At 40.9% G+C, this 23,195-nt stretch overlaps 1 protein-coding gene across 1 annotated transcript in view; it reads left to right on the top strand.

Moving 5' to 3' along the window:
• The first annotated feature begins 5,042 nt into the window (after nt 1-5,042).
• The window catches only part of LOC126455780 (hexamerin-like), a 54,481-nt gene continuing 36,328 nt past the window's right edge, over nt 5,043-23,195 (top strand). Inside the window, exons 1-2 of the mRNA XM_050091545.1 lie at nt 5,043-5,121; nt 20,780-20,907. Coding sequence (XP_049947502.1) covers nt 5,043-5,121; nt 20,780-20,907 — 207 coding nt within the window. The remainder of the gene's footprint in view (nt 5,122-20,779; nt 20,908-23,195) is intronic.

The raw sequence follows: 23,195 nt of genomic DNA, 5'->3' as shown, positions 1-23,195 counted from the left end.
TTGTTATAAAGGCTATCAAAATACTGTTTTCAGACACTTATAAAAACGAAAAGAACGGTTCGGCGCTTGTTACACTCTTATGTTGAGACCTGCTATTTAGTTGAGCGCCTTTTGGCGTTATACTTAGGAAAAATAAGAACGGAAAAAGTACTGTGTTATCCGATAAGTCGAATGCCGCTATCACTTTGTCACATGGATGGAACAATAAATAAAATTGATTCGACATATTAAAAAACAAGTACTGATCCGGAATTCTTAGGAGACATTCGACGAACATTCGGACATCTCTCGAAGAAAATTTTGCACGTTTAGTGTAAACATTAGTTTCAACTATCGGTGTGATATTTGACTGTATTACTGCCCGTCTATGAACACAGAGAGCGGGAGAGCATAACTTTGCTAGATTTTGGCATCTCAGAAACACAACCAGCTAAACCTTCGGATTTCGGAAAAGATTTGTAAAATTTAAAGAAGATGTGGGCAGACTTCTAATTAATGATTGGTCACAACAGGACAGTGCACAGGTTACTGCGGACAAAACCTCCCATATTGTATTATCACAAGCTGTGCTATCAAAATTGGTAGAAGATCGACTGTTGATCAAACAATGTATGAACATCTAACTTGTCAACAGCACTAGGACGGAGACACCAAAATTGTTTACCATGTTTATCAAATTAATTAACAAAGTCTAGTATCTATTCGATATTCCGACACCAACATTTAAATTGTAAAGCTTGGTCAACAGCACTAGGAGGCAGACACCAAAATTGTTTACCATGTTTATCAAATTAATTAACAAAGTCTAGTATCTATTCGATATTCCGACACTAACATTCAAATTGTAAAGCTTGGGAATCTGGAATCTATGAAAAGTTCGGTGAAGATTTGGATGGATGTTGGCGTTGGTAATTCCCACCGTTACACTGATGTTCCGCGACTGTATGAAACATTACGACGGCCTCTAGCAAAATCTTTAACTGTTTTTAATGCTGTGACTGGCTGCGATTATAGTCCCGCGTCCTGTGACAAGGAAAAAAATGGCCATTGACAATGCAGAAAAATTCTGCACGCTACTAAAAGGCTTTCACAAATTTAGGCAGTTATACTTCTGATACCGGGAATGTACTGAACGTCTCAGAAGAACTCACGTGCTGATTATACAACGAGAAAGAAAATAATGATGTCGATTGGGCTAGATTAAATATTTTATAAAAAGATTTACAAAAACATATTAAATGAAAATCAAACAGTCTTCTAAAAATCTAAATCTTGATTTATCCAATTACGATGCCTGAAATCCACCGCCGTGTAAAACAGAATTGGAGCAGCGTTTATTGAGAATGAAATCTATTGTGTAAATATTGAGCAATGTCTAACAGATCTAAACCCCACAGACTTCGGATGGTATGAGAACGGTGAACGTCTCGATTTTTAATCTCAGTTGGTCCATTACGACCAGGGGACATCGGCTGGCACTACTTTTCAATGTCAATAAATTTTACCAACAGTCGTACACTTTAAGATATTTTATTTTATTCAGAAAGCTGAAGATTTATTGTTAGGTTTTACTGATCTTCCGTTTTGTTTTCGGTATCAACAGTAGTGTTACCGTATTTTGATGACATTACGTTCGTCCACTCTCTTTTCATAGAGATCACTCTATCTAAGTGTAATACGTGTTAACACTGCTATCTTAACCCCTGTTAAATGGTATAGGTTGACAGCTGAAGAGTTGTTGTTATGTTTTATTGATCTTCCGTTTTATTTTCGGTATCAACAGTAGTGTTTGACGGCTATACATTTTCATGGGCTGACTTCAGTAATACTGGAAAACTTTGTTTTTTTTGTTTTTTTTGCATATGATGGACCAATACATTGGGTTTCAGCTAGAATTACAGTAATCCTGTGTTGAAGTAGTCTTGATGTGAGGTCGAATAGGTTTTTGTAAAGCATTTTACATTTACTGGTCAGCATACGACGTTCTTTTCGTACAGACCAGTTTGTCCTTCACATGGTTGTCTTTGTCAGTGGTGCTGCTATCAGTAGTCCAGTGGGACTGTTTTATGGAAGTGTCTGTCATGTAAGAGATCGTTTTGACCTATAATAGGGCGCGGTGGGGTCTTGATTTTGGTTGTGAGTACGTAGATAGCTGTCACTGTTTACGCTTCCATCATTTCCTTGACGATACATGTTCGCCGATACTAGGCTTTCAAGCAGTTTCACCGTGATATGTTCGGTTCTGTGAGTGAGACATGTAGTTTGATTGCGACACACTGTATTCCAGTGGAGTGATCTTTCTCTAACTACTCTAACTATAGCACCATTTAGCTAGAATAACCCATAATGATTTTGGCATGTTAGGGTCTAGTCAGACGTAGTTTCTGGGACTTATTGTAGTAAATTTCATATTGTTATTTTTGGGGACCTTCCTTTGGATGATAGGTGCTACTTCTGCTCAGCAATATTTAAGTGCCTCTACATTATTTAAGCCCCTACACGGTTCACCATTATGTTTCCGACAATACACAGTTCTTCTCCTATATTTTGTTGTCTAGGAATCTTATTGTGAACGTAATTTTTCAACCTTACTGTAACACAATGATTGTTTACATTAAACTTACTATATGTCACCTTCATATGAGCTCGTAGATCTTGGTTTCTGCAACTCTTTGTATTCGCTTTATAGCAGTCTACTCCCTTGGTAGGCAACATATGTTTATCAGTGACCATGTTTTCGGTTTATTGATATCTTAAATGCTATTTTTATACTTATGACAATGAAGCATTTAATGCTTCCTTATAATGGGAACTAGTGTTACCTATTGGCAGATACCACATTTTAGTCAGTTGCTATTTAGACCCAAATTGACACATTCCCCAATTCACTTGTGGGAATTCGGTATGTATTGACTATACCTGATGAGTATGATTAGCACCCTGTTAGTTTATCAGCGAGTTAGTGTTGTCGGCTGCGAACTTAGAGGACTTGCCTTGCGGTAATGCTGACCTGTTAAGTGATATAAAGGAAACCAAATCATATCTTTTATTCGGATTTACTATGTAACCTAAACCGCAAGATCTGAATATTCTTATTGATCGCTATGCATGCTATTTTTTCTTAATACGTCGACTGCCGTTGGATTTTACATCAAGTTATTTTCGATGCTGTGACAACTACTTGTCTTACCATCTATGATATTCCCTAGGCCGTAAATATGCACAGTATTGTATTTCATAACTTACTGTGTGACATTTTACTTTAAATGAATATTGGTACTCATATATACTAAGCGGTTCCTCACCTAAAAGAATTTTATAGGATTTTATTATAAAAAAAGACGAGCGTTTTTCAGCGGAGCTCTTGATTGTACACTGTCAAGTGCCGATCTTTTTAATGAATTTACATGTTCCCTTGTACATCTGTGATGTTAAATAGTTTTATGACTAACAAATATGTACACATGTTTTTAATCTATTGTGCTGCATATACACAGAGATTTGGTTTAACGCAACTAACAAATATATAAACATGTTTTAGTCCATTATGCTGGATGTACACATAGATTTGATTTAAGCCAATACTTCCATTTTTAAGATTAAGTGGTATTATGATTACCTGTCATTACTACAGGTATACTCTCTTATTGTGCAGGGGGCTGAAGGTGTCAAAATGAATTGCCGCAGCTGGTTGCTTTGCGAATAAAATAAAATATCTTAAAGTGTACGGCTGTTGGCAAAGTTTATTGACATTGAAAAGTTTGGATTCTTTGTGGTTCTTCCATAGGCATCTATCAGAAACAAGCGACGTTACTTTTTAGACGAAGAATCAATATTCACCAGAGGTACAGTTGAATTTTCCTGTATAATTTTTATAAAGAAACTAGTGATTTTGATTAATTGTCTTTTTTTCACATAAAGGCATGAAGTTATTGATAGTGACCTGGAGAGTGATTTTGATGACGACGACGATGATGATAAGTCCGACAATGATTAAAAACATTTACATTTTTTGACTTCAAATAAACTATAATTCACAAACATTATCCCAGTTTTCTTCTTTCCATTTTATTTAAAAAATCCTTCAATTTCAGTACGAAAGTTTCGAGTAAACTCTTTATTAATCATCTCAGAATTTGACGGTTGTATCTTGTTGATTGGTTTCCAAACATAGGCTTTTATACATCTCAGTACAATTTATTAATCATTTTTAGTATGGAAAAGTTGTCTGATTTGTAAGTTGATGCACTAAATTTGCCTTATATCGTTTCTATCTCCATATGGGCAAAGTTTTTCTACGTGTGCAAAACGGTCTCAAAAAAAAAAAGTATTCAGATTTTCTTCTGAAAAACGAATTTTGCGCACTAAATAACCAAAATCTATTATTAACACGGATATTAAGATGGTCTACAATGATTTATTTTTTTTGTCTTTTTTTTTCTTTCAAATGCTACCCGAGGTTTTTGGTACACCGCAGGAGTCCGAAACGCTTTTATAAGGTATCTTAGATCAATCATTCAATTACCTTCCGAAAATCAGACTTAATGCTACGACACAGTTCGGAAAAACTTGTTGACATCTTTGGAAATGTGGTCAGGTCAGAAGCGACGCGATAAATTTCTGAAATTAATGTTTTTTTGGTTTAGGGTAATCGAATCTATCGATCTGATTTGGTTCGGGCCGCATTGCTGTAACTCAAAAATTCTGGTCGTGGGCTCTCGTGCTGTCTGAACCGACGTCCTCGCAGATGCGAATCCAGTGCCTTACCATCGCGGCAGCTCGCCTGGCGCAGTTGTGGATGCCGAATCACGTGCTCCAGGTGATAGCCCGCCTGGGCGCTTGTCTCGCACCACTCAGGTGGGGTCTTGACTCACCGTGCCGAGATGGCGAAGCGTTCCGCGTTCCGCGCTCGAGCGGAAGAATCCCAGGTGACAAGGGCGCGTCGTGAGCTAACGAGCCCAGATAGCGGTGGCCCGCGGACTATAAGACGGCTCCCTCTGCAGCCGCCATGCTAGGACTCGACCCACAGCGCTCCGCAAGACATGAAGACCGCCGTGGTAGCTCTCCTCACTCTGCTGGCCTTCGCCGCTGCCGATCCGGAAGAGCAAGGCTGCCCAGAAAGTGAGTACACTGCTCCGTAAATTTCCTTAATGTTTGTAGGGACGTCCTAGACCAGTGCTTCCCAACCTTTCTCAGACCCACCACCCCTTATTGCAATGAGATACTAACTGGTACCCACCCTGCCCTAACCATCATCAACATTGGCGCCTAACCAAACCTTAAGGGGGGTAGGACGTCAAACGGGCTGACTTGGAGCAGAAGAGGCACCACACGACATTTTAATTTCCACTGTCTATACTTTTACAAATAAATTCATAAAACTTTGTCAACACGACCAGGAAGGATTCAGGATTCAAACTCATAGCAATATAAGTTCAAAAGTATAACAAAATAGATTCGTTTTACGTGTGAAATGTCATCATTTTTTCACTTACTATTGGCTGCATTTGTTGCTATAGGTTCCCCCATCTTCACAAGTAAGTGAGATTCTTCGATGAATTTTGCAGAGCATGAAAACCATACTTACAGGTGTATGAAACTCTAGAATTTATTCGATTAATGAAAAAATGAATGAGCTATTACACTTTAAACTTCATGTTTAGAAAAAACTCAAATTTTATGGTTAATTATCTCAATTTTTGGCACAGTTTTAATAGATTTGGAACATTCTAGAGATTCATACACCTGTGAGTATGGTCATCGAAGAATCTCCCTTACTTATGAAGAAAAGTGTACCTATAGCAACGAATGCAGCCAACAGTAAGTGAAAAAATGATGACATTTCACATGTAAAAAAATATATATGTTGATATATTTTTGAACTTCCACTGCTATGAGTGTGAATCCTGAACTCTTCCTGGTCATGCTGACAAAGTTTTATGAATTTATTTGTAAAAGTATAGACAGTGGAAATTAATATGTCCTGTGGTGCCTCTCCTGCTCCAAGTCGGCCAGTTTGACGTGTTTCGATAATTTGGGCTAAAATGCTTGCTCTATGCTACAACTACGAGGGTTGCCCTGAAAGCAATGCATCGCATCTTTTTTTTGTTCAATAATTCTTTATGGAATATAATGAGAATTACACACACGGAAGAATGGTGTTCTATCTACACACCCTATTGCACCACGTAATCTCCATCCATTTCTATGTCCTTCCTTCAGTGCCAAACCAGGGCGTGCACGCCCTATAGGGACCAGTCCTTGTCACTGTGGCGGAGCCAGTGCTTCACTGTGTGAATCACGTCCTCATCGTCCTCAAAATGTCTTCCACAAATGGCATCCTTTAATGGCCCAAACAAGTGCGAAGTCCGAGGGGGCTAGGTTAGGGGCTGTAGGGTGGATGGGGTAACACTGTCCAATCCTGTTTTGCGGTGTGTTCCAAAAATGTTCAAATGTGTGTGAAATGTTATGGGACTTAACTGCTAAGGTCATCAGCCCCTAAGCTTACACACTACTTAACCTAAATTATCCTAAGGAAAACACACACACCCATGCCCGAGGGAGGACTCGAACCTCCACCGGGTACAGCCGCACAGTCCATGATTGCAGCGCCTTAGACCGCTCGGATAATCTTTGCGGTGTGGGGGCCGAGAGTTATCGTGTTGCAGCAAAACATCTCCTGGGTTGCCGAAGTCGCCAGAACCTCGTCTTGAGTTTTGTTAATGTGTTGGCACGTGCTTCTAAATTAATGGTACCGCCTCTTGGCATCACATCAATGAGAATAACACCTTCACAGTCCCACGGTGATCATGACCTTACCGGTGGATGTTTTCTTCCGTGAGGAGTGAGAACGGCGCCATTCCAACGACTGTCGTTTTGTTTCGGGCTCAAAATGGTTAACCCAGGTTTCATCACCGGTCGCAATGCGGGACAAGGTCTCCCCTTCAGCTTCAAAGCGTTGCAACAAATCAAGACAAATGTGCGGTTTGTGATCCACCGTTAGACACCGCGCGACACATCTTGCACACACTTTTGAATATCCAATTGTGCAGATAATTGCACCGACACTTGCTTTGCTGATTTGACAGATGCAGCGCCAACTGCCGAGAAGTAATGCGTCTGCCCTCGTGAATGACAACATCAGCTCAGTGCAACATGTCGAGTGTGACAGCCGTGGATGGTCTCCCCTACCGCTGTAAATTGTGGAGTTCCGCCGAACCGCCCTCTCATAACCTCACCCTCCATGCCCAGCGACTAACTGTACTTCTGTCAACAACAGATGCTCCATAGACTTTGTACAAGCGTTTGTGAATATTCCCCACAGTCTCTCTCTCTCTCTCTCTCTCTCTCTCTCTCTCTCTCTCTCTCTGCAGTGAAAAATTCAATGACAGCACGTTGCTTGTAGCATCACCAACAGACGCCATATTGAAACTGTTCTGCAGCTGCGCTATCTGTCGAGAATGACGGAAACACGGCGCACTCGCTCAAGAGACTTCAAATAGCACATACGTAACGCTTCTCATTCGTAGCACTGTTTTCGGCTGAGAAAAAAAAATGGTGCATTGCTTTCTCGGTAACTCTCGTACTTTCTGTTAACACTCGCACTAGAAAAACATTAAATTCTTCAATTACTGATCGAGTAAATATATTATTGTGTTATTGTTGCCACATGCAAACAAACGTGTAAAATAATTTCTCGATTTGCTGTTCCCATTTTCCGAAATGGAAACTCACATTTACTTTCGTCAGTAAATACACACTTCCTTTCTGGCATTTCTGTGAAAAGTTTACAATACATTACACGAAGCAACGTAACCAGTGACGCTAACGGTCTAAAACCACACTTCTAAATGCAGCAACCCGAAGAAATAGGCAATGCTCAAAGAAAGCCGAAACGACAAAGTGCTCGCCAAATGAAAGCATTACATAGTAGCAACCAACGAACTTCAGAAATCGTTGGGGGGTTGGGTTGTTTGGGGAAGGAGACCAGACAGCGAGGTCATCGGTCTCATCGGATTAGGGAAGGACGAGGAAGGAAGTCGGCTGCGCCCTTTGAAAGGAATCATCCCGGCATTTGCCTGGAGCGATTTAGGGAAATCACGGAAAAACTAAATCAGGCCTGACGCGGGACGCAGGATTGAACAGTCGTCCTCCAGAATGCGAGTCCAGTGTCTAACCACTGCGCCACCTCGCTCGGTAGTTTCAGAAATCGCTCCTCGTTATGTTTGGTTTAATCAAAGCGTGAATTTTCTTTATTCTTTCGATATGACCACATTTATTCTCCATTTGGTTATTCTACATGTTACTTAAAAACGTGCTATTGCAAAAATTCTGGATGTTTAATCAAAAACGAGACAATGTACTTCCCATATTTTCTCGGTATGACGGGATATATAGGGTACATAAGGGACGATCCCGTAAAATACGAGACGTGTGGTCACTTCAGCCTAGGGCCCTTGGTATTCCCACATTGCTCATTCACCGTGACTTATAGTCCATTGCTAGTTTAGCAAGTCTTTGTGGTGACATACGAAGCAAGTCTTCTCTCCATTTTTCTTTGTACTGGATTGCCTTTTGCGTTATTGGTTGGATTTCTAATTCTTCCCTTATTGTTTCGTTTCTAATTTTGTCTTCCTTAGTGCAGCCTTTCAGAGATCTTAGAAATTTCATTTCTGACGCTTCTGTTGTTGTTGTCTTCAGTCCTGAGACTGGTTTGACGCAAGCTCTCCATGCTACTCTATCCTGTGCAACCTTCTTCATCTCCCAGTACCTACTGCAACCTACATCCTTCTGAATCCGATTGGTATATTCATCTCTTGGTCTCCCTCTGCAATTTTTACCCTCCACGCTGCCCTCCAATACTAAATTGGTGATCCCTTGATGCCTCAGAACATGTCCTACCAACCGATCCCTTCTTCCAGTCAAGTTGTGCCACAAACTTCTCTTCTCCCCAATTCTATTCAATACCTCCTCATTAGTTATGTGATCTACCCATCTAATCTTCAGCATTCTTCTGTAGCACCACATTTCGAAAGCTTCTATTCACTTCTTGTCTAAACTATTTATCGTCCATGTTTTACTTCCAAACATGGCTACACTCCATACAAATACTTTCAGAAACGACTTCCTGACACTCAAATCTATACTCGATGTTAACAAATTTCTCTTCTTCAGAAACGCTTTCCATCCCATTGACAGTCTGCATTTTAAATCCTCTCTACTTCGACCATCAGCAGTTATTTTGCTCCCCAAATAGCAAAACTCCTTTACTACTTTAAGTGTCTCATTTCCTAATCTAATTCCCTCAGCATCACTCGATTTAATTCGACTACATTCCATTATCCTTGCTTTGCTTTTGTTAATGTTCATCTTATATCCTCCTTTCAAGACACTATCCATTCCGTTCAACAGCTCTTCCAAGTCCTTTGCTGTCTCTGACAAAATTACAATGTCATCGGCGAACCTCAAAGTTTTTATTTCTGCTCCATGGATTTTAATACCTACTCCGAATTTTTCTTTTGTTTCCTTTACTACTTGCTCAATATACAGATTGAATAACATCGGGGAGAGGCTGCAACCCTGTCTAACTCCCATCGCAACCACTACTTCCCTTTCATTTCCCTCGACTCTTATAACTGCCATCTGGTTCCTGCACAAATTGTAAATAGCCTATCGATCCCTGTATTTTAGCCCTGACACCTTCAGAATTTGAAAGGAAGTATTCCAATCAACATTGTCAAAAGCTTTCTCTAAGTCTACAAATGCTAGAAACGTAGGTTTATCTTTCCTTAATCTATCATCTAAGACAAGTCGTAGGGTTAGTATTGCCTCACGTGTTCCAATATTTCTACGGAACCCAAACTGATCTTCCCCGAGGTCGCCTTCTACTAGTTTTTCCATTCGTCTGTAAAGAATTCGCGTTAGTATTTTGCAGCCGTGACATTAAACTGATAGTTCGGTAATTCTCACATCTGTCAGCACCTGCTTTCTTTGGGATTGGAATTATTATATTCTTCTTGAAGTCTGAGGGTATTTCACCCGTCTCATACATCTCGCTCACTAGATGGTAGAGTTCTGTCAGGACTGGCTCTCCCAAGGCTGTCAGTAGTTCTAATGGAATGTTATCAACTCTCGGGCCTTTGTTTCGACTCAGGTTTTTCAGTGCTCTGTCAAATTCTTCACACATTATCGTATCTGCCATGTCATCTTCATCTACATCCTCTTCCATTTCCATAATATTGTCCTCAAGTACATCGCCCTTGTATAGACCCTCTACATACTCCTTCCACCTTTCTGCTTTCCCTTCTTTGCTTAGAACTGGGTTTCCATCAACGCTCTTGATTTTCATACGAGTGGCTCCCTTTTCTCCAAAGGTCTCTTTAATTTTCCTGTAGGCAGTATCTATCTTACCCCTAGTGAGATAAGCCTCTACATCCTTACATTTGTCCTCTAGCCATCCCTGCTTAGCCATTTTGCACTTCCTGTCGATCTCATTTTTGAGACGTTTGTATTCCTTTTTGTCTGCTTCATTTACTGCATTTTTATATTTTCTCCTTTCATCAACTAAGTTCAATATTTCTTCTGTTACCCAAGGATTTCTACTAGCCCTCGTCTTTTCACCTACTTGATCCTCTGCTGCCTTCACTACTTCATCCCTCAAAGCTACCCATTCTTCTTCTACTGTACTTCTTTCCCCCATTCCTGTCAATCGTTCCCTTATGCTCTCCCTGAAACTCTGTACAACCTCTGGTTTAGTCATTTATCCAGGCCCCATCTCCTTAAATTCCCACCTTTTTGCAGTTTCTTCAGTTTTAATCTACAGTTCATAACCAATAGATTGTGGTCAGAGTCCACATCTGCTCCTGGAAATGTCTTACAATTTAAAACCTGGTTTCTAAATCTCTGTCTTACCATTATATAATCTATCTGACACCTTCCTTTATCTCCAGGCTTCTTCCATGTATACAACCTTCTTTTATGATTCTTGAACCAGGTGTTAGCTATGATTAAGTTATGCTCTGTGCAAAATTCTACCAGACGGCTTCCTCTTTCATTTCTTACCCCCAATCCATATTCACGTACTACGTTTCCTTCTCTCCCTTTATCTACTGCCGAATACCAGTCACCCATGACTATTAAATTTTCGTCTCCCTTCACAATCTGAATAATTTCTTTTATTTCATCATACATTTCTTCAATTTCTTCGCCATCTGAAGAGCTATTTGCCATATAAACTTGTACTACTGTAGTAGGTGTGGGCTTCGTGTCTATCTTGGCCACAATAATGCGTTCACTGTGCTGTTTGTGGTAGCTTACGCGCACTCCTACTTTTTTTTATTCATTATTAAACCTACTCCTGCATCACCCCTATTTGATTTTGTATTTATAACCCTGTATTCGCCTGACCAAAAGTCTTGTTCCTCCTGCCACCGAACTTCACTAATTCCCTCTATATCTAACTCTAACCTACCCATTTGCCTTTTTAAATTTTCTAACCTACTTGCCCGATTAAGGGATCTGACATTCCACGGTCCGATCCGTAGAACGCCAGTTTTCTTTCTCCTGATAACGACGTCCTCTTGAGTAGTCCCCGCTCGGAGATCCGAATGGGGGACTGTTTTACCTCCGGAATATTTTACCAGAGATGACGCCATCATCGTTTAACCATACAGTAAAGCTGCATGCCCTCAGGAAAAATTACGGCTGTAGTTTCCCCTTGCTTTCAGCCGTTCGCAGTACCAGCACAGCAAGGCCATTTTGGTTAGTGTTACAAGGCCAGATCAGTTGCTGTAAATCTTTCTATCCTAGAGTCTAACTCTCTGCCCCATACATGAAAATAGTAATTGCCATGAGATTATGAAATTTCAGTTGTCTGACTTTCCTTGTCTTACACTTTAAGTATCCTTTTTATTGTACCACATACATGCTGGTAAGTATTATTTTTTTTTCTGTATATCTACATCTTGATCATATGATATGTCACATCCTAAATACTCGAAATGGGCTACCTTGTAAGTAGGCTGTTTAGGTTTTTTTATTGGTAATCATATGAAACGTCCCCTTTGAACAATTATACATTACTGTGCTTAAACCGACACACAATATTTTTTTTAGCGCAACGCAATCTGACTTTCAATAATCCCTACAAAAGAGTGGCCCTGACTAACATTAACCTATACCTTTCACAAACCACTACTTCCAGCTAAATAAAAGATTCAAACTACGGAAGGCACCAACTACTGATAGGCATAGTTAGCAAATGAAAGATTTTAATAGAGAACAAACAATGTATTTAACTTAATAGTGTTGAAAAATCATAATATACATAGCAGTTCATGATATCCAGTCTTACAAATTTCAAAACTCCGCCATTTCTCTCCCCACATCCACCACTGCTGGCGGCTCACCTCCAACTGCGCAACGCTACGCGCTGTTCACATCCAGCTGCCGCTGCCCAACACTACAATGGCAGACAACAATGCAAACCAGCCACAGACTGCACACAGCACAGCCAGTGATTTTTATACAGAGGTGGCGTTACCAATAAAAAAACCTAAACAGCCTACTTACAACCTGTTTTATCGGTTTATTATTGAGAACTATTTTTGCTCGTACTGAAAGGGCCATGGTTTTAGTTGAATTTACATATACAATCAGATTGTAGCCTGCACTTGTCTGAGTTTGTAATTTATGTTCGCTAACTTCTATTACAACCTGATCATCCACGAATAACATCCTGTCAGTATTCCTGTTAATATTTCCTAATCATGTCATCTACATTAATGAATAATGTTGGTGGCAAGCTACACCCTTGTTTTACCACTTGATTTGTTTGTATTTCAGGTGTTATCTAAAGATCTCTTCTAATTCTCGTGTTCATCTACAGGCTTTTGGACTTGGATAGGATATATAAGGACCCCTCCGTTTTCCGTGATAATACCGTGCAATAATATGGACATTCTGCCTAGATTGCTCGGTACTATGATCAATTATACTATCGATAATATTGTGCAACAATACCGCAGTCCGCGGCTGCTGTGGTAATGTCTCTACTTTGTTGCAAGCACGACGCTCCATTCCCCCCTCGACGCTCATATCCCTATCATCCAGAAACAAAATAATACACTGAAAGACAAAGTTCCACCAAACCGGCGTTTATCTTGCTCCGCTGCAATACGTTGCTACTGCTAGTTCTTTCGAAGACTTACAAATTACAAATGCAGTTTCATCTAACAGTATTTGAGACATAGTTATAGAAACGTGTCATCCAATAATAAGTGAACTAAAGGATAATATTCGGATAAGTAATGTATATACCTTTATTCATAACTTTGCATTAATCAATTTTTTAAAAACGTCGTCCTTCGCCCATACACCATATTTTCCGAGCAACAAATCATATGATTCATCATTCTCAATACATGTGTTTTGGTACTCGTCTGCCGTAGCATCCCACAATATCGGGAATAATATTTCGACGCACTCTAATAATAATGCTCTTTCGTCTCTTTTCAACTCATTTTCCAAACAACAATACCAATACTAACCTCCTTGGCCTGTGTAGCACGATAGAACTGTCAAGGATATTGTCAATATTCCCCACAAACAGCACAACACTTCCTGACAGCGCAATATATTTCCAAATTTTTTGATGTTCTCAATATTATTGCGCAACCTCTCAATATCACTCCTAGGCGATCAATATTATTGGGCATCCAGGAAATATTGTCAAGCTTATTGATCGTCAAGAGGCTGCTTCAGAATGAAAAAGAATTTTTCTGAACACTTTTATTTTTAAAATGACGACAGATAAGTTGTATTTAGTTTCTGTATTCAATCACAAATTAATGAGTCAGTGAGACAATTGTAACTGATTTTTGCTAACAACTTTTCTTTATAAAGTGATGTAACAATTCAGAGTACTACGTACAACTCCTTCTGAGAAAAGAAAGCTAAATATCCACATCGGTGGTACAGTCATGTTACAAAACATGCTTCCACCGCACCACGACTCTCCGTATCGACAACTGTTTCACTTACATCCTGCATCCTATCTAACGTCAACCGAGTTGAAATGTGTGCACTATACTTCGTAGATTTTTTTATAGCTGTACCTCTTAGACTCGTAATTTTTGAATTGACTGAAGTTGGAACACTTACTTAGGAAATATGACACATGGAAGGCTGCGTCAAACCCGGAAGCGCGCTCGGATAGCCGGTTTCGTTAAGGCGAGTGCTCGCGACAATGGGGAAATCCTAGTTCGAGTGCTGGTCCGGCACAAATTTTTATGTGTCACCAACAGATAATATCTCCATACCCATTGCAGCTAATAGTCTGAAAGTTTCCGCAGTTGCGAATAACTTTCATAAAGTTACTCTTGTGTTGTGCTGTCAATTAGTTTGTTTATCTCTTGAAAGTTGAAAAATGAAATAATTTGTCGCGCATTGTGAGAACTACCTACAACTTGGAGAGGGTATTTGCATGAGATATTTAAGCATATTTGATGTGTGTATCTCAATTTCACTGTCATAGATACATGGTACAATGTACGTGTGTAGTGGGTGGACTATGTGAGGGAGATGTTCATACTGTACATTCCTTTCAACTGCTGTAACCTCCATCAAACTGTGTCACATTAAAATTAGTATTGAAAATAATTTAATTATTGGCAACTTATATGGTCAGTATTACAGTATTACGAAACAGTGATAATAGTAATGAATATTAAAAAATAATTTAGTTTCGTAACAGTAACTCAATCGATCTCTTTTGTTCTTCATTTTTATTCACAGGGGGATAATCACCCCCAGTTTTAGAAGCAATGCCCAAGAGGAATTACCGTATACAGGGTGGCCAAAATTTAACTGGCCCGCAATTTATTCAGCGCACCTTGAAGCTGGTGTTGGGTTGTCGCGGTCTTGTCTTCACTATAGATATTTTAATATGTGGTTCTTTTAGGCTGTGGTGTCGTCGCGTGCGCATATCTGGACGTAAATCGTACCAAGTGTTGCCGGAGTATGCTAACTCTTATTTCGTTTTATTTGAATAACACGGCGACGAAGCTTCAATTCAGTTATTATACTCTGGTCAGTTCCACGAACACAGATTAAGAATCAACGTTTCACTTCAAGAAGACACGGATCATTTAAATTAAATTTAAATAGTTTATAGTCAGTGCGTGCGATACTAACGAAGTGTTTATTACAGACGCTACAGAACAAGCTTCGTCGACGTAATTATCTGCACTATTGATTCTGATTTTAAATCACAAGTTCGCAAAGTTTATTGTCTTTCCTATTTTTTTAGATAGGCCAATAAATATTCATTGACAAGTTTCCAAATGTTCCAGCTAGCTCAAAGTTTGTGTGTCCGTCCAGAATTCTAAAAGTCTGCAGTACTGAAACCATGGAGATAAAAAACAATGGAGATGGCACTATAGACTTAACGCTGTACCTCGTTTTGAAGCCAGAGTGGGAGGGTCATGCCGCCATCTTAAATAGCCCAAAACATTAGCAGGCGATTGTTTACAACTGCTTCTTTTTCATTAGTTCTGTCGTGTGCATGTAACAGCTCTTTTAAATACAAAAAATTACAGTGCTTAGATGAATAAAATAGTGTCAGGAAGACAATTTTGAATGTTTTTCTGTTCTTATACACGTATTTGCTCTAGTAATAATATACAATTGGTCTCGCTAACGTAACTTGTGTTTTCCTTATACATTTCAAATAACCGAGAGGATTATGTTTTCGGAGTCCCAGCTTCATAAACTATCGTTACAGGTACAATTAAACTGGACTTACATGGATTTCGAAAGTGTCGGGATGCTGTCTGTCGCGCGCCTTTGCAGCCACTGGACCGACAGCATCGCGACACTTCGCCTGAAGATGATGGATATGCAATCCATGAAACGTTGCGACTAGAAGACGACGCCACTCGGCTGATAACCCGTGAAGATTTCATAGCTGAAATACGCCGAGAAAGCCTGCAGTTGCAATGTATCGGTTGTCGCTATCAAATAGCATTGCGTCACAAATGGTCCTAATGGATCTAAGCACTATGGGACTTAACATCTGAGGTCATCAGTCCCCTAGACTTAGAACTACCTAAACCTAACAAACCTAAGGACATCATACACATCCATGTCCGAGGCAGGATTCGAACCTGCGACCGTAGCAGCTGCGTGGTTCCAGACTGAAGCTCCTAGAACCGCTCGATCACAGCAGCCAGCCTATTGCGTCACAGGTCCCCCCGACTTGAAACCGTTGGATTGTTTTCTGTGCGGATCCTTGAGAGCTTTGATGTATTCCGGCCCTGTTGGCAACGTCGATGAACGCCAGGAATGCATTTTGGATGGTCGTCAGTAGATTCGGAACGCGTCTGGGATTATTTAACTTGTGTCGACATCAATGACAGGAGACGTGATGAAGCCTGCCTTGACATGGACGGTGGCCATGTGAAACACCTGTAGTAACGTAATTGTCCTCAAGGACATTGCATTCGAGGATAGTAATACGTCATATCAGGGAAATTATTGTTTTACGGACTTCTGTTTAAGGGATTGTTTACTTGTTTCATTGTGCTCTACCCGGTCCTTTCGTTAGCGGTTGTAATAGTCAAACTTTTGTATTTCAGACCACCGATGATGTCTTTCAATAAATAAAGGTAAAACGCTTACGGCATGAAAGAACTGGTTTCATTCTTTAGCACATAGGGAGATCTAATATGAAAATTATTATCATAAGATTCGCAAATGTTTAGAAAGCTTTTCACTCAGGTTCAACCAACTCAGACCACCAGGGATGAAGAAAAAAGTTAACAGATCCAATCTACGGTACATTAATGTACTGAAGAGTTACATGTCAATACAACAGTTTCCTTCAGCGTCAATCAAGATGGCGGGAATTTTGAAATGAAAAACGTGTCAGTCAAGGAGATTCCAGCTCGCCAAAATCATTCTCACCAACCTTGGAGGACATTTTCAGATCCATAAAACCTCAACTACTAACAGAATAATTCAATAGAACAAGTTTGAAAATAGTCCCGAAGAACAATTAAACGAAACTAAAACAGTGTATAAACTACAAATAGAAAAGGAAACTGTGTAAATTAACAATAAAGTTATAAAACCAGTTGACGAGTTACTATATTTAGTGTAGTTGAAGACGACGACTGGATGAATAGCAAAAGAGATAAAGAGATTTTGGAGAGAACAACATTTAAGTTGAACTGGAAACGCACTGTGATTGTTTGTTTTGGTTATAATTCATTGCCTGGAACAGTCACAACAATTTCAAACGAAATTACCGCTTTCGGCCGTCATCGGTCATTCTCAGATCACAAAACAAATACCGTGGTTCTTTCTCACCACTGCCGAAACTACAACGTCAGAGATTTTTAGACATAAATAGAAGTCTGTAAATTATTTGCATCTCTCATTCCAGACGTCTACCTATGTTTGTATGTGGTGTTATTCGAATTGCTCCTGTATGCTAACAAGGGGACATCGGCAACTTGACGTCATATTTTAAGGAGGAAAAATCACACTAGCGAGATATCAGCCCCGGCAGTCAATTGGGCCTTAATTCCGACAATACGCTGTTATAAGCTTCCAGAAGTACAGTTCTTAGACTTTCCCGCGCACATGTTGCCTATCACTTGTTCCGCTCCACTGCAGCCACCTAATTCCCATGCGAAATCTTCCCACTCGCGTGACACTACAGGCAGTGGAAGAGGAGCGGGGAAGTGGAGCCATCTGCAAAACGAATTTTGATCCAGAACTCGTTATTTTACTCGAAAAGAGTACATAACCTGTCGACCTCACATACATGTACGCTCAATATTACACTCAAGAGCCAAAGAAACTGGTACACCTGCTTATTATCGTGTAGGGCCTCCGCGAGCACACAGAAGTGCCGCAACACGAAATGGCACGGACTCGACCAATATCTGAAGTAACGCTGGAGTGAATTGATACCATCAATCCTGCAGGGCTGTCCATAAATCCGTAAGAGTACGAGAGGGTAGAGGCCTCTTCTGAACAGCACGTTGCAAGGCATCCCAGATATGTCTGGGGAGTTTGGTATCCAGCGGAAATGTTTAAACTCAGAAGAGCTTTCCTGGAGCTACTCTGTAGCAATTCTGGACGTGTGGGCTTTCACATTGTCCTGCTGGTATTGCCCAAGTCCGTTGCAATGCACAATGGACATGAATGGATGCAGGTAAACAGACAGGATGCTTACGTACGTGTCACCTGTAAGAGTTGTACGAGTATCTAGACATATTAGGCGTCCCATATCATTTCAACTGCACACGCCCCACACCATTACAGAGCCTCCATCAGCTTGAACAGTTCCCTGCTGACATGCAGTGTCCATGGATTCATGAGGTTGTCTCCATACCCGTACACGTCCATCCGCTCGATACAATTTGAAACGAGACTCGCCCGACCAGGCAACGTATTTCCAATCATCAACAGTCCAATGTCGGTGTTGACGGGCCCAGACGGGGCGTAATGCTTTGTCTCGTGCAGTCGTCAGTGGTACACGAGTAGGCGTTCGGTTCCGAAAGCCCATATCGATGATGATTCGTTGAATGGTTCGCACGCTGACACTTGTTGATGGCCCAGCATTGAAATCTGCAGCAATTTGCTGAAGGATTGCACTTGTGTCAAGTTGAACGATTCTCTTCAGTCGTCTTTGCTCCCTTTCATTTCCGGGCTCAGCGATGTCGGAGATTTGATGTTTTACATGATTCCTGATATTCACGGTACACTCGTGAAATGGTCATACGGGAAAATCCTCACTTCATCGATGCTGTATCCCATCGCTCGTGCCCCGAATATAACAACCAGTTATTCAAAATGACAGTCATAATCGCATTATTTACTTTGCTGCCAACCAAATAATAAGATTGTGACATACATTTTGAATAACTGATTATAAGTAAATTAATCGATGTTTATCTCCATACAACTATGTTGTCTAAAAAATTATAACAACCAGATTCAAACTCACATAAATCTTGATAATCTGCCACTGTAGCAGCAGTAACCGATCTAACAACTGCACCAGATAGTTGTTGTCTTATATAGGCATTGCCGAACGCAGCGCCGTATTCTGTCTGTTTACGTATCTGTATTTGAATAAGCATGCCTATACCAGATATTTGGCGCTTCAGTGTATTTGAACAATATATCTCTTTCTTTGGACTGTAAAGCTGACACTGTTGAAGAGTTGAGGCAAAGTACATCTGTTGGAGTTGCCTTATACTTCAACTTGAGTGGCGTGATTAAATTGTAAACCGAAAATAATTAACCTCATTTCATAACAATTCTTCTGTTGATTCGGTTTACTATTTTGATTTAGATGCATGTATACAGTGTGTTAGGAAATTACCGTTAAAACTTCTAGGACTTGTAGAGTGGAGTGAGTAGATAGTATCTTGAAGCGTAATCCATTTCCGGAAACGTACTTCTCCCGTGCCACTACCATTAGAAAACACATTGGCAACGCGGCCACTGCTACAAGTAATTGATTAGGCATCACCCAGTACATGACTTGTTTTACAATTCCAGTCATTAATAGCCAGAGAAATTACTAGTGTACTCGTTGACGGATTCTCTTTAAGGTGATACAGTACGGCTCCTCTCATTTCGGATGTGTGATATCTCCTTGTAGCATCACAGTCATGCCTGCTGACGGTGAAAGTACCCTTTCTCGTAGCCGTTGCTTAATTGTGGCGAAGAGGGCATTCGATGGCGTCAGAAGTTGTCGAGAGCGATCGTGATAAAGACGACGTGCAGTTCTTGCATTACCGCTGTGTTCAGAAGACCGCGAACTTCTTGGTTCAGGATCATGTCGGTGTTCTCGGCAAACGTATACTCAACCATGTCGCTCTAACACTCACAGACACATGAATGATGCTCGAACCAAGGCAGATAGGTAGGATGGAAGTTAGATGACATCAGCCGATCCGACGTAATCACCCCTCACCGTGACTACCGTGTTGGATTCCAGTTCAAATTACTATGTACTTGCTCTCCTCTACAAGTCGTAGAAGTTTGTAAGGGGAATTTCCGAACACCCTGCACAATATGAGCCTAAAAGTCAAAATGATAAGCAAAATCAATTGGAGTTGTTGCGAAATGAGGTTAATTATTTCCGATTTAAAATTTAGTCATGACAACCACGATGAAGTACAATGCAACTTCTGCAAAAGTACTTCACTTCAACACTTTAACAGTGCCAGCTTTACGATGCATAGAAAATAACGTTCAACAGAAATGTTAATAACTAAATGGCGCTATGCTACTTCTTTAATGACACACACATTCATTTGCTTCATTTACATTGCAGTTCTGACTCGAAATGTAAAACACAGTAAAGAGATTTCTGGCACCAGCTACAGGTCAGGAACCGCGCACTTTGACACAATGAACAAAGCACACACAGTACGTAGAAATAGAACATTAAACGGCTGCACTGGGGTGAAGCAAGTGAAAAAACAACCGGCCCGCGTTTGTGTTTAAAAGCTGTACTTTCGGAATGTTACAACTGCGTATTATCAGAATCATAGTCCAGGTTTTCTCGCGGACGCCATTGCTGGCGCTATGTCCCGCAAGTGTGCTTTTCCCACCTTAAAATGTAAGGGGAAGTGGGTGCTCTTTACTTGCAAGTATACGAATTTTATGGGCTATTAACCGGCATGGTAGTATAGAAAGAATAACAGTTCCATGAACGAGTTGACAGCTAATACCTGTTCTTTTTTTTTTTGCGTAGATGATAAAGTACAGCTGACTCGGCAGAAGGACGTGCTACGGCTATTGAGCCACGCCAACCAGCCATTGCTATGGGAGGACCTGGCTGCCATCGCTAAGGAGTACGAGGTCGTACCCCAGAACTATCAGGTAAACAACTGCTGCCGTCTCCGAGGAAACAGTATCGTGCCAGCTTCAATTCCTTTCTTTTCCAGGGCATTTTTAGTGAGTAAAACGACTGGCTGAAAGTCACGGTAGAGGTGAGGATGTGCCGTGCGCGACACCGAGATGTTGCGGCTAGTTGTTGGGTGCAGTTACAGACGCGATTAGTGAGCAGTCCGTTATAGACACGTGTACACTGAACACGGCTGCAAATCACGATTTATCGGCGTTGAACATGGGACGGTAATCGGTACAGAGCTCATGAATCATACCATATCGGAGACTACGCAAGAAATCGGATTTCCGTTGTAAACTGCGTTTTGATGGATCTCCAGTGTCGCAGAGCCCCAGTAAACCGTCGCGCAAGACAACCGCAAGTGTTTCACGAACGAACGTCACGTCACCTCTGAAGAACCGTTTCAGGCGTTCGGCGGTCTATTGTGGATCACATCTGTACCTCACCATAACGATGGCAAATGGTTCAAATGGCTCTGACAAGGGAACCTCCCCATCGCACCCCCCTCAGATTTAGTTATAAGTTGGCACAGTGGATAGGCCTTGAAAAACTGAACACAGATCAATGGAGAAAACAGGAAGAAGTTGTGTGGAACTATGAAAAAAATTAGTAAAATATACAGACGGAGTAGTCCATGCGAAGATATAAAACATCAAGGACACTGGGGGTCAAGGAGCGCCGTGGTCTCCTGGTTAGCGAGAGCAGCTACGGAACGAGAGGTCGTAGGTTCAGGTCCTCCCTCGAGTGAAAATTTTAATTTTTTATTTTCAGTTTATGTGACAAACACTTATGTTTTCATCACTTTTTTGGGAGTTATTATCACATCCAGAAGAAAACCTAAATCGGGCAAGGTAGAAGAATCTTTTTACCCATTCGCTAAGTGTACAAGTTAGGTGGGTCGACAACATATTCCTGTCATGTGACACGCATGCCGTCACCCGTGTTGTATAGAATATATCAGACGTGTTTTGCTGTGGAGGAATCGGTTGACCTATGACCTTGTGATCAAATGTTTTCGGTTCCCATTGGAGAGGCACGTCCTTTCGTCTACTAATCGCACAGTTTTGCGGTGCGGTCGCAAAACACAGACATTAAACTTATTACAGTGAACAGAGACGTCAATGAACGAACGGACAGATCATAACTTTGCGAAAATAAAGAAAGTAAAATTTTCAGTCGAGGGATGACTTAAACCAAGGACCTCTCGTTCCGCAGCCACTCACGCTAACCACGGGACCACGGCGCTCCAGAGTTCACATTCTCCTTGATGTTGCATATCTAGCGCATGGACTACTCAGTTTGTATATTTTACAAATTTTTTTCATTGTTTCACACAACTTCTTCCTGTTTTCTCTATTGATCTGTGTTCGGTTTTTCAAGCCCTATCCAATGTGCCAACTTATAACTAAATCTGAGGGGGCTGCGATGGGGAGGTTCCCTTGTGAGAACTATGGGACTTAACATCTGAGGTCATCAGTCCCCTAGAACTTAGAATTACTTAAACCTAACTAACATAAGGACATCACACACATCCATGCCCGAGGCAGGATTCGAACCTGCAACCGCAGCAGCCGCGTGGTTCCGGACTGAAGCGCCTAGAACCGCTCGGCCACCACGACCGGCACCAGAACGATTCCGACGCCATATAGAGACCACGCCTCGACCTGTTACTGCAGTTTTGAGGGCTCGAGCGGGGTCGACTCGTGATTAACAGCGACATCTCATGACTTTTTGTCCGACAGCGTATTATTGTCTCGACATCAGATTGATTACATCATTCGCAGCATACCCGGTCGCTGTCAGGCCTGCATTGTTGCCATAGATGGTCTAGCCCATACTGAGCACAATAACAGGTTGTTGGGATGTGTGTGCAAATTAGTTAAGTTGGAAAAAACGAAGAACATTTTTGTCTACCGTTATGTATGTTGCAGTTACGTTCTCTATTCTTTACATTGTTTCTACTTTACTATCACCTGCTTATACTGTTTTTTGACAAAATTAACGCAATCTCGTAACATTTCCGGTTGTTGCTGTAATTTTGAACCCCAGTGTATTATTCTTGTAGACACCCTGAGCGTGAATTTCGACTAAGGATACCTCGCTTGCCGTGAATGGAAGGAGAGGAAACCCTAATACATGGTTCAGTGTACAAAGAACACTCCACCGCTCACTTTAGAGTGATTTTCTGAGTACAGAAGTAACTGCAGACGTCCAAAGAGATGTGATGTGTAAATCGGCTTCGAGTCATCAGTTTAGTTCA

Source organism: Schistocerca serialis, chromosome 2 (genome assembly GCF_023864345.2).
Source record: "Schistocerca serialis cubense isolate TAMUIC-IGC-003099 chromosome 2, iqSchSeri2.2, whole genome shotgun sequence".
NCBI classification, from domain to species: Eukaryota; Metazoa; Arthropoda; class Insecta; order Orthoptera; family Acrididae; genus Schistocerca; species Schistocerca serialis.
The sequence above is the reverse complement of the archived record's forward strand: the minus strand, read 5'-3'. Positions and strand labels throughout refer to the sequence as shown.